Source organism: Haplochromis burtoni, unplaced genomic scaffold (assembly GCF_018398535.1).
Source record: "Haplochromis burtoni strain Fernald_Lab_line unplaced genomic scaffold, NCSU_Asbu1 Contig_81, whole genome shotgun sequence".
Lineage (NCBI taxonomy): Eukaryota > Metazoa > Chordata > Actinopteri > Cichliformes > Cichlidae > Haplochromis > Haplochromis burtoni.
This window is the reverse complement of record NW_024582442.1, coordinates 466,272-478,752: the sequence shown is the minus strand read 5'-3', so window position 1 is coordinate 478,752 and position 12,481 is coordinate 466,272. Positions and strand designations below refer to the sequence as shown.

The 12,481-nt window shown below is 40.5% G+C and overlaps 1 protein-coding gene across 2 annotated transcripts in view; it reads left to right on the top strand.

Annotated features, from left to right (window-relative positions):
• prkcab (protein kinase C, alpha, b) overlaps positions 1 to 12,481 on the top strand; it is a 123,111-nt gene that overhangs the window by 101,208 nt on the left and 9,422 nt on the right. Inside the window, exons 8-14 of one of the 2 annotated variants that reach the window (XM_005925396.3) lie at positions 1,749 to 1,842; positions 3,559 to 3,588; positions 7,146 to 7,286; positions 7,389 to 7,562; positions 8,071 to 8,162; positions 10,081 to 10,143; positions 10,896 to 11,034. In XM_005925396.3, the coding sequence (XP_005925458.1) occupies positions 1,749 to 1,842; positions 3,559 to 3,588; positions 7,146 to 7,286; positions 7,389 to 7,562; positions 8,071 to 8,162; positions 10,081 to 10,143; positions 10,896 to 11,034 (733 nt within the window). The remainder of the gene's footprint in view (positions 1 to 1,748; positions 1,843 to 3,558; positions 3,589 to 7,145; positions 7,287 to 7,388; positions 7,563 to 8,070; positions 8,163 to 10,080; positions 10,144 to 10,895; positions 11,035 to 12,481) is intronic. The other variant, XM_005925397.3, reaches the window with a different exon arrangement.

The window sequence follows — 12,481 nt, the reverse complement described above, 5'->3', positions numbered from 1 at the left end:
CTTTAGCAGTAATAAGTTGTAGTAACTGTTTTCTGTGTGACTTTGTCATTCTCTTACATCAATAAGGAGGAATTTTGGCCCGCTCGTCTTCCCACTCTTCACTCTTAACGTTGCTTCTATTCACTGAGGTTTGGGGACATTTATGCACACACTCTTAAGGTCCCATCACACAGGTTGAGGTCTAGACTTTGACTAGGTCATTGCAGCACTTAATTATTTGCTTTTTAAGCCATGCTGTTGTAGATTTGCTGTTGTGCTGGGGCTCAAATTCCCATTGGCCAAGCTTTAGCTGTCAGGCAGATTACCTTACATTTACCTCTAGAATACTTTGGTATACAGTGGAGTTCATATCCTGTGGCTGCCCACAAGCCCAAATCATAACCCTTCCACCACTCCAAATCTAAACTATGATATGTAACATGATGTAACTGAGGCTTGTGGAGTCTAAAATGGTGCTTTATGGATTTTTGCAGCGGCTGTCCACTCCTGGGAAGATTATTGTCATGTTTCGGCTGTGTGCAGGGAAGAGAAGGACCCAAACACAAAACTCACCGAGACAAAAGTTAACTCAAAATACTGCTTTATTGCAGGCTTGGAAAGGAAACAAAGAACAAAACTAAACTGAGAAAACTACAAATAACTCATACATGAAACCACATGGCAAATCACACAACTATGAGGGAGATTACAACACTGACAAAGAGAAACACAGGGCTTAAATACACTGAGGGATAACGAGGGAATGAGACACAGAAGGAGAGCACAGCTGGGAGTAATCGGGCTGGACGAGACAAGGGAAGCAAAACTAGAAACACTGACATGAGACACGGACCTTCAAAGTAAAACAGGAAACACACTGACTGAACTCTAAACATGTAAACTTAACAGCAACTGGGGAGACAGAACATAGGAACCTGAAACATGGTACAGAAAGGCACAGTAGACACAACATGGAACACATGGAAAGTCATATTACAAGAACTAAGCCTATGATAACCATAACTGAAACCTAGGGAAATAATAACTATAAAGATCAAAACAGCACAACCCACATGAACATAATGAACTCGCAGGGAAAGAGTAAAACTAAACACGATGAACACAGGAACACAAGATCTCTTCAAAGTAAAACAGGAAACATAAGTCGCAGACATGACAACCTGAACTTGACAACGTAAGACACAGACATGAAACACATAAAGGCCAAGGGAGACTTAACAAGGGTGGAAGACACAAGGGGAATCTAATAACAAACTATAACATGGCATGGCATGATAAAAAATGAACTAGAAAACCTGAAGGGCTTAAACGTAAACCATAAACTAAAACTCAAAACGCAGGGTCAAAAGACCCAGGATCGTGACAATTATAGCATTGTGTTAACACTCACATGCATGTTTCGGACCAGTAAACTTCCCAATATTCTGCTTTTATAGAGGCGCCTCACACTTACTGATAATCAGTTAATCAAGTGCATTTGATTAGCACCACCTGGCTGCTGCTTACCTACTTAATTAAGCAGTAAGGGCGTACTTAGTTTTCCACAGGACGACATAAAGTCTTGTGAAAGGCTTGTGTATTTCACGTGACTAAGTGTTTACTGCTCACAGAACAGGTCTGCAAACAGCTTCATCTAAAAACAGGCACTCTGTCGAATAAAGCTTGTGATGTGTTTTGAAAACTGAATAATAAATGCACTCAGTTTTTGCACATTTCGACAAACATCTCTCTGCTTTCTTTACTGTCAGGTACAAGTTGCTGAACCAGGAAGAGGGAGAGTACTACAATGTTCCCATTCCCGAGGTGGATGATGTCAACCTTGAGCTCCGACAGAAGTTTGAGGTGAGGAGCTGTGCGATTTCTAACTCTAATAAAGGCATAACTAGATTTCCTTTGTCATACGTGTCTATTGTACTTGTACGCACTCATTTTAACAAAATGTGTGTCCCTGTCACCATGGTAACCTCATCCCGTTCCTACTTGTGCTTTTCACCCTGTGCGCCTGAGAGGGAGATCGTTTTCTCCCGGCATCCAAATGAGCGCTCTTGTTTTTTAAATTACAATTGTGTATACTGTGCATTAAAAGCTTGGCGAGCTGAAACAAGAAGGTGCAAGCAGCACAAATAAGACCGCGCAGAAGCGGGAGACAGAGCGGACAACGAAGGATGCAAATCCCAGAGACCCCTATGTGGGAAGTACAGCAGCAGATAATAATTTATCTTTCTCACGCTGGTGCTCGCTGCAGAAGCTGCTATTCAACAAGTCTATGAAAATCGTAAATGAAAATCGGCTTCAAATAAAAGGCAAGAAATACAATAAGTGCTGCATAGGCACAGGTAGTTTTACTTTAGAAGAAAATCTGTAGGAGAATTTATAAAATATGCATGACAACAGTTGTGTGTATTGAAAAAAGCTCACTTAGAGGTTTAAACTGTAAGTTTGTGCACATGAAGTGCCACAATCCCATGTGGACCGCTGGGTTTGTACTCTGACTCGAGGGTAGCTTTGTTGTTGAATTGGAAAGATAAGCTTTGAGGCTACATTTCCCAGGCCTCAGTGGATTTGACCATAAGCTGTTTGCAGCAGCAGAGATTTAAAACATTAACGTTCAAGATGTTTGGAAAAAAAAAACAATTTTAGTTTTTTTATTATGTTAACATTTGAGTAAAACATGAGAACTCCCAAGAAGCCCTCATACACTGAGTCCTTGATGTCTAAAATTAGATTATTTTTTAAATTGAAAATCATGTTTTTCGTCTGGATTTCTCCCTCAGTTGCGCTTCCAGGCTCACTAAGATGTTTAAACATATTTGATTCCACATCACTTTTATAATTCAAAACTGAAACGATGCATAGTCGTTTAAAAACACGACTAAAGGCTTTGAAAATGTTTCGCATTGACATGTTTAGAGCCAAGTGAAATAAGCATGCAGCAGCCCCAGCACAGTCCTTCTAATCAAGTCAGTGGAAGCAGGCTTTACAGCTAACGTTGGCTCTCTAGTGGCCTCGCCGTCGACTGCAGCTTGTTCATTATTTTAACACCTTACAGCATGCAGCCTTAAATAAAACTCACGACCTCTTTATGTCCATATTATTAAGGTGGCTGCTATATTGAACAGTGCAATGAAAACAGGTGCAAAACTGCAAGAGATTTTTAAAAAAAAACGGGAAAACCGAGACGGCAGAGAGCGAGAGGCGTTTTATTAAAGTCCAGCCCTGCGCGTGGGCAGGTGGAGGTTTTAATACTCTGTGTAAACTCACAGCAAGTCCTCAAAGCGCCGACTCTCTCTGCTTTGTTTTTAATTTTTTCGCTTTTTTTCTCTCCACGCCGTACGACGCTGACCTCGACTTTCCTCCAAGGCTCGCGTCTATGCACGACTGTGTGGTTGCCGTGGAAACTAAGGCGGGATGCGACAGATGTGACAGAGCAGGAATCTCTCTGTTTTCCGGGCCAATTACGATTTTAGGATTACAAGTGATCAGAATAATGTCTTCTCTTGTCTCTGTCCACACGCTCGCACACACCGGCTAACCTTTGAGTTTCCTCCTTTCTTCTAGGACTGCCAGTTAAATATCCACTATCTGAAGGTAGCTCCCCTGCCTGCTTCATCTAATTTTTTTTCTCTCACTTGTAGCTTGCCTCGCACTTAATTTACTTACCGAATTAGGATTGTTTGTGAATCTCTGCTGGGATTCCACAAATCAATCTGATTTACTAACAATGGCTTTCAACAGCATACAGTTGAATTAGCCCAATTTGCTTGCTGTTACAGACCCTTTGTAATAAATTGTCTTCTTTCTCTAACTCCTCTCGAGCACTCTTATACTCTCTTCTTGTCTCAGGCTCATAATCACATGCAAGCATAAAGTAAAACGAACCACACATTACGATGAATGAATGACACATTTTGAGGTTTTCACAACTCCTGGTGTGTTCGCATTGAAGGTCACATCAGCAAAGTCTGACATTTGCAGCACTTGCAAATGGCTGCAGAGGAGTGGCTCGCAATTTTTCAAGCCTGTGTTAAAGCAATAGTCAGGTACAAACAGTGGGGAACAAAAGAAGGGTTCTGCTTGCAGTAAACATTCCTCCACCCGCTGACGCCACCCATTAATGCATCCCCCCTTTTTTATTCCAGTGTCAAGGACAAAATCCACAATCCTTGTTTTGTGCACAAATATATTCAAAACGATAGATGAATTCCTGCCAGGGTTTTACATCAAAATTGTAGATGTAGAACCTTCGTGCCACTAGACAAATAAATCAATAAATAAAAGAAAGAATGAATAATTTTAAAAACAGAAGGCATTTTTCATCTTGACCTCGGGAGGATGGATTCGGTAGCATCAGAAGCTTGAGGAAAGAAACTGCTCTGAAGTCTGGTAGCGCTGCAGCAGATGCTTCTGTATTACTTACGGGCTTTGTGCAGACAGCTCGCCAGTATCTCTAATACTGGAATGATTGGTGCCAGTGATCTACTGGGCGGTTTTAATCAGCAAAGCCTGCTGTTTCCAGTTGTTTTCTGTTTCTCTGTAAACTTTAACACAGGACACAAGGCAAAGTAGACAGAGCACTATGTTGGTAAGTATCTGCTTGATCTGTGTAGCTCAGACTGCTAAAACATGACATTAGCTATATATAGAATGACTCAGAAGAATAAAAAATCTCTGAACTACAGAAAGTGCTCCAAACTGACTGCAACATCTTCATCTTTCATGCAGGAGGTTCAAAAACATTTAAGCAACATGAAAAATAAAAGAACAAAGAAAGCGAATGACTTAAATTCTTTTTGTGTTTTTAGTCTGTATCTTTAACAGTTTCATTATGATTATAAAGATGCCACGTGTACACTCTTTAGCTTATGTCCCTCATATCTTCTAATACACAAACAGCAGACAGCAGTCTGTCGTCTGTCCCTCTGTTGTAAACTTATGGAGCACAGAGAAGTTTACCGAGAGGCTCTGTAAGACAAGATTAACACCTTTAAGTCCAATCCATGATGTTTTCTTAAGTCTTTTTGAGAAAGATACTGGCACAAACCCCAAAGGCAGACTTTCCAATTCGTTTTATTATTAGTGTCTCTTTAGTCAAGAGTCTAAATGTTAAAATATGAGGCACTGATGAACACTCACACATGCCAGATCCCTCAACACAGTGGCAGTCCTAGATTTATTAAGAGACCAGTGAGTGGCTGCTCTGTAACGGTTTGCCTAACTTTTGTGTGGCCACAGCATCTTTGTGTCGATATTGTGTGAGTGCTTGTGTTGGAGACGTGCCGGTTTCCTTTTATACGCTATATACCGGCAGCTGGTCCATGTTAGATAGGTGCAGTTTTGTGTTTGAGGAATGACCACTAGGTGTCCTTCCAAGGTAAGGGTATCAGTGGAGCAAGCGGTGGAAGCTGAACTTCAGTTGCAATCAACAGCACGACCTAGTGTTTACCGTCTTATTCAAATGTGTTACTATTTAATAAAAAGAGCAGCAGCAATGCGGCATGTCAGATCTACCTAGCAACATAAAACAATTTTGTGTGCAATTTCAAAATAAAAGCATCATTTTTTATCTCATATTTTTGTTTCCACATTTTTTTTTTAGGCCTGTAACACCTAAAATTGAATTAAAGGGAGATTTTAACTCCAAATTAAATATGGCCTGTACTCTGGCCTGCACTGTGAGCTGCTGTGAGCTGACCTCAGCTGTGGAGTTACCACCCTAGGGAACCTCGGGTGTGGTCACGCTGACTGTAGACTGCTGTTTATTTAGATTTTTCCTGTCTCCCGCGCTTTTGCGCACTCCTGCAAATATCTGGTCAGTTCATTTTCATCACAGTTGTCTCCTCTCCACCTCAATTACACTTGGACTGTCAGGTGAAATTCATTAACCGCAGTGAATTAGTGGATCAGGCGGCACTCAGGGTCAAAATGAAAATCACTCATCCCGCCCTGCTTGTTTACTGACATACCTACTTAATGTTTAGAATAATCAGCTGCTCACTGACCTAACCAGATGTACGCGTAAAACCACGTGACCCGAGTCCAATAAATATGTGATAAATATTATGTGAAGTATACCGTCACATTTAGTAAAGAGTAGAGAAACGGTTGTCCTGGAAACAGCTCTCGTGGCTCACACTGGTTGTATGTTTTTCTTTTTGTTGTTTTTTTTGTGTGCTCCATCTGACAGAAACAGACAACCGCTGGACCCGTGATGGGAGCTGGCAGGGTCCTAATTGCCCCTTTTTTTTTCTTCAGAGACGCTCAGCAGAGCAGTGATTATAACAACAGGGATCCTCACAACACTGGCAACCCCCGCTGACTGTCCACCAGACAGTTTCCCAAAATGCACCAGTAGTGAGATCTCGCTGAATAACCGAGGATGTTTGAATATAACAAAGAAACTGCCACGCGTGCCAGAAAAAAATTAGATGCTGATTACTGTCGGCTCTGGAAGGATTAAACAAGCTTGACTTTATATTTTCTTGTGATTATGCAGCAAACCTGTTTTTCTTTTCTTTTTTTTTTTTGTATGGATGCATGTGTCTGTCATTGCTCTTTGTAACGATATCACAATGTAATAACTAACAATTACAGAAGCAACTCCCATGCATTAATGTGATTGTCAGCATGCGAAACATTTTAAAATATCTCCAGAGAGCTTGAAAATGTAACAAATCACGAAAACTCCATTTGTAAAATGTAACCTTAAATGAGGTGTAAATATGTTACAGCATGCTTTCGTGTAAAGAACTGTCACGTTGACCATAATTCATTAGAATTTGTTGCATTTTCAAACATTCCGAAAGATATTTTTATCACATTTTGACATGTTTTTGTTGGTATTACATTGTGAGTTGTTACAGTATGGTTTTCTGATTTTTATATCTTATCATAAACTGGAAAACAACAGCAACGGGTGGCATGTATACTTCCTTCATCCTCTTGACTGTCACAAATTAAGGTGGTGGTGATTAAGTTCTTTTCTTTAACTTTGCTGGGATCATGCTTACAGTTATTTACAAGCAAAAACAAAATCTGAAGCACAGAACAAAAATGTGCAAACCTTATCCACGCTCAAACTCTAATTTGACTCTATTTGGCACGTGAGTGAATGCAGTCTGTATCCTAACACACGTCTGTCTCTGCAGAAAGCAAAGCTGGGACACGGTAAGAAAGTGATCACGCCATCAGACCACCGGCGGTTCAGCTTCCCGTCAGGGAATATGGACCGGGTTCGACTCAATGACTTCAACTTCCTGGCTCTTCTCGGGAAGGGCAGCTTCGGCAAGGTGAGAGAAAATAGATGCTCCTGTGCTTTTTCATTTGCTTGATTTTGTTTTTTATCTTTGTCTTATGGTGGCTTTGGCTCTTGGCGTCTCCCCCCGTTGCAGGTGATGCTGGCTGAGATGAAGTCGACGGAGGAGCTGTACGCTATAAAGATTCTGAAGAAAGATGTCGTGATCCAGGACGACGACGTCGAATGCACAATGGTGGAGAAGAGAGTCTTGGCCCTGAGAGACAAACCGCCCTTCCTCACGCAGCTCCACTCCTGCTTCCAGACAGTGGTGTGTAGAAACTTCAGCCCCTGCTGACGTCAAAGTTTTTAATCACACTTCCAAAAATATCCGTTAAATTTACAAAGGGAGCCGTTACTTAGTGCTCAATCTGTGTGTCCTATTGTGTGTGTCTGTCATTGCGTCTATATTTGCTTTTCCTACTTACATTTATTTGAACGGCGCTCCTGCAGAGAAAATTGAAACTGAACTGAGACCACCCTTTGAATACAAAGTCCTCCTGTATGACGTCAACTCTGTGCGTAGACGGAGTCCTTAAATAAAATTATATTTAATGATCAAACCTTTGTGTCCTATAATATAGATCTATAATCTGTACAGCAGGCTTTAATAGAAGAATGTATTCAGTCTGAATTATACTGTAACTCTAAGATATATGGCTGTAGACTTTTAGACACTGAATATTATATCTGCACAGATTCACAGTGTGAGGTGTTTATCTTTATGTAACCTTGGACAATAACTAATTTTTTTCTTCTTTTTTTGTGTGTGTGTGTAGGATCGGTTGTACTTTGTGATGGAGTACATTAACGGAGGAGACCTCATGTATCATATCCAGCGTATGGGCAAGTTTAAGGAGCCACAGGCTGTGTAAGGATGTTGATATGTTGCATGTTGATATCCTGCAGGCAGCTTACATGTTTTATAGTCATGTCAAGTTATTTAAAAGTACACATACTTACAGTAATGATGCCCCAGTACCATAGTAGAATACTATAGTATTCCTTTTAACCTGGTACATAATGACAAGATGAGTGTCAAATTAAGAGGAAAATCATATTGAAATAACATTATTTTTCAGTGATTCTAAGATATGTTATATTTTAAATATAACAATATGATTATGCTAGATAAAAGGCTGAAAACAGAGAGTCTCGGTGCAGCTCATGGGCCAGTGGTGTCTGAGTATTCAGGATGCACCATTCTGGTATTTGTACTGGTGAGTCTAAGCTGATGTATGGCCCTATCTATCCAGTTCAGTTCTATGATGTAATGTAGCGTGGAGGGAGATGAGTGAGGACGAAGCCTGGACATGCAGTATCACCTACACAGGCAGCTTTTTTCTTGAGTAAGAAAAGTAAACAAGTAACACTTGTAGAGAACTTAAGAGAAACAGCTTATTTTGGCTGAAAAACGAGCTATTGTGGCTACGTTGGGAAAGTGCATCCTCTTGCATAAGCTTTTATTTGCATGGCTCCATGTATTTTGATTGCCTTGTCTGTCATCGTCTTGGTAACACAAAAGCAGTTCAGTAAATTTCTCTTCCTACTTGTTTTTTATTTGCAACAGTTCATTTGTGGACTCAGGCCATGTTTAAGTTGGACCCAATGCTGCCTTTAACATTTAAAAATAATTCCCGTTCTGTTCCTCACAATGGGGACTAGGGCTTATTAATTCAATTTTGGGATCGGTACTTAATAAGATTTTCGTCAAGGGAGATCAGGATTAGGAATGAGTATATCAGAACGACCAGAGCAACAGAAATTTGGTTAGAGAGGCAAAGCTGAGAAGGTTTGCAAATGTGCAGAGGAGGGATAGTGGATATACAGGACGAAGGATGTTGAAGATAAAGCTGCCAGGCATGAGGAAATAAGGAAGACAACAGAGAAGACTGATGAATGGAGTGAAGGAGGACTTGCAGAGGGTTGCTGTGAGGAGGATGCTGGGGTTAGGGTGAGATGGAGGCAGATGATCTGTTGTACTGACGCCCAAAACTTGAAGAAGACTCTGCGTCAGCAGATATCGAATCAGATTGTAACTGAAAACGCTGGATCAGTGCATTCCTACTTATTATTGTTTCAACAAGGGGAAAAAAGCATTACTACCTTTCATTCATTCACCTTTCCTGTCACAATATGAGTGTGACCAAAGCCCCGTCTACCTGGTTACACACTGCTTTGCACCTGACGGTTGGTTCAGTTGCGTGGGTATTTACAGCTCCACTAAACGTCAATCAACGCGATGCTTCATTCTTCACCCGTGTCGTAGCTGAGACGAGTTTAACTCCCCCACTTCAAGTGGTTAATAGTTATTTTGCTTGCCTCTGCTGTCGCTGGATTTCATTGACACTCCATGATCTGTGGTCTCCACACTGCTGCTAGTCATACTTTCTACGCCCCTCACAGGAAGCACTTCTCTGTAATTTCAACTCTTTTCATTCTGTCCATCAGAGCAGACTTGTCAAATAGGTGTCAAGAAATATAACAGCCTACTTTCAGAAGAGAGCGAAAAAGAACGCAACAAAAAATGACAATCTACAACACGAAGCACCGTCTGCTGAAAAGACGCATTACAAACCCCAGCTGAAAGTTTTTATTTGGTGCATTTTCCCTCAGTGACACACTCTGGCTTGCTCATAGTGTCAGGTCACCATGATTTGTAATTTATTATTCTTTAGGGAAAGGGAACCTTGTGTATTGCTTTAATATATTCCCAGACAGTTTTCTTTTGGGAAGATATACAGCCTATTTTATGGCTCGTATATTATGTCTGTTTTTCAATTTTGCAGGTTTTATGCCGCAGAGATTGCTGTCGGTTTGTTTTTCTTGCACCGAAAGGGGATCATCTACAGGTGGGTGACAGGTGTTGATGCTTGTCATGATGTTTCATCACTAACTGCATTTAATTTTAACACTCGAGCACTTTTTTTACTGCAAGCCTCAATCGCCTCTTCAGACACACATTCGTACAGACGATTGACTCACCGGGCCCAACCTGGGGTTCAGTGTCTTTCCCAGTGATAATCAGGAAGGAGCCGAGGATTTAATCATTGACCATCCTGTTAGTAAATAACCCGCTCTATCTCCTGAGCCCCTAAACAAAGAGATTAAAATGGACATGTAGCTATGCCTTGATCGTCAGTCTTTCCCTAAGCCACAGTATTACATCCATACTGATCACTCAATTCTAAAAAAAAAAAATGTGATTGAAGGAGGCCAAGGTCACCCCGCTCCTTTTCAGTACTCCAGCCAAATGCTCACGTTCATTCTTCATATGCGAGTAGCGCTCTGCTTGACATACAGAGTCTAGTATGTGACAGACGTAACCGCCAGAAGGCCGGGGGTGGGGAGGAAAATGAAGAATCGAGACATAAAACACAAGCAGAGATGCGGGCTGAATTGTAAGAGCAACGACAGCATAGAGATAAAAAGCTGATGGGAAAATAATTTCAGACCTAGAAATTACTGCTTATTACTCAGTGTATGATGTACGCCGCAGGCAGATAAACTGCTCAGAGACGGTGCAGAAATATTGGCTTAGCCGCATGTAAGAAGTATTAAAGGAGTCACAAATGCACTCACACAAATACCGCCTCTGCTGCAGGGATCTGAAGCTCGACAATGTGATGCTCGACTACGAGGGCCACATCAAGATAGCAGACTTTGGCATGTGTAAGGAAAACATGTACGAAGGAATGACCACACGCACTTTCTGCGGCACCCCAGACTACATCGCACCGGAGGTGAGATGTCTGCAACAAAAAAACAACAACAAAACAAAACAAAACCCAGGGATTACAATGAGAGTAACAAAACAAAGAGGACATTACTACTGTGCAGGTTATTTGGGGACTTTCTTATTGGTTTAATACTGTAATGTAATGGAGTTTTGTCGGTCTTTCTGATTGTCCAGTACTTGAACTTTGCATTTTCATTACAGTGACTGAAATCGTAGAACGAAAAATGAGATTTTTACTGTTTTAAATTTGATTTCTACTTTGAAAAAAAGAGAACAGTAGTTAGGTGGAGGGGGAACATATCTTTTACCATGTACTGCACTATAGGCCTGTTTGAAACAGATTACCTATAAAGCCATGCAAGCTGCTTTAAGCCGATGTTTCTGTGGACAGTGTGAGACCAAACTAGTTGGAGAATGAATTTAATTATTCTACCTGTGTATGTGCAAATTAATGAAATTAAAAGCTCCCTTTTCTGATAACAAATAAAAAAATTAGCACTGATAACTTAATGTAACTTAATTTTGCCCACCACAGATTAACCATACTAGTAATATAACAGTTTAAAAAGAATCCATAAAAACTTTACAATTTATAAATTTAGTGCATATAAACACTTCAAATGTTCATTTTTCTAAAAACAGACCTCTGAAGTCTTTCATGAGTGCATAAAAACACCGAATTGTGGAATCCAACAGAGCTTTTAGTGAATTATGGAGAAAGATTGAAACCATTGGAGTAATAATGTGTTAAAAAGTCAGCCTAGGCTTTTTAAAAAGTGTGAATAAATGAACAGAAAGATGTGCGACATGCAGGTGTGTGCCTTCATGTCACCGTTATGGTTTGAAGTTTCTTGGATATCAAGACATCTCTCAAGCCTGTGAGAGTCGTTTAAGTGATCTGTGATGGGCTTTTTTTTTAATCACTTTCTTTTTTTTAACCACTCACACTCATCACGACAAGGAGCACCGGAGCTGCTCTGAGGCTCATGAAATCAGATGCTCAAAGAAAATATTATTTGTGGGTGGATGCTTGGAAAGAGAAAGACTTCAGATCACTAATAAAAGGAACAGAAATAGAGTTAAGAGTAAAAGGAGGAGATGAGTCACTCAGGGTGATGAAATGTGTGATTATGTGTTTAGTATTATGTGCATGCATACGCATATATACGTATATATACAATCTGTCTGCAATGATTCAGAGGGGAGCATCTCCCAGGTGGGAGGTGAGGGAAGCCCTTACACTTAGTCGTTTTCTTTTTTTTTTTAAACTTCCTGACTACTACTCCACCTGCTAAAATAACACCACATATTAATAACTTTCTAAATCATTAAATATGCAGGAACATTGACAGAGATTGACAAGGCTTTAACTCTAAACTGTATTTTTCTTCTTAAGTTAATGAATCCAGAGAAAGATGTAAACATTTGCACCTCGCATGGCTGTGGGTTTA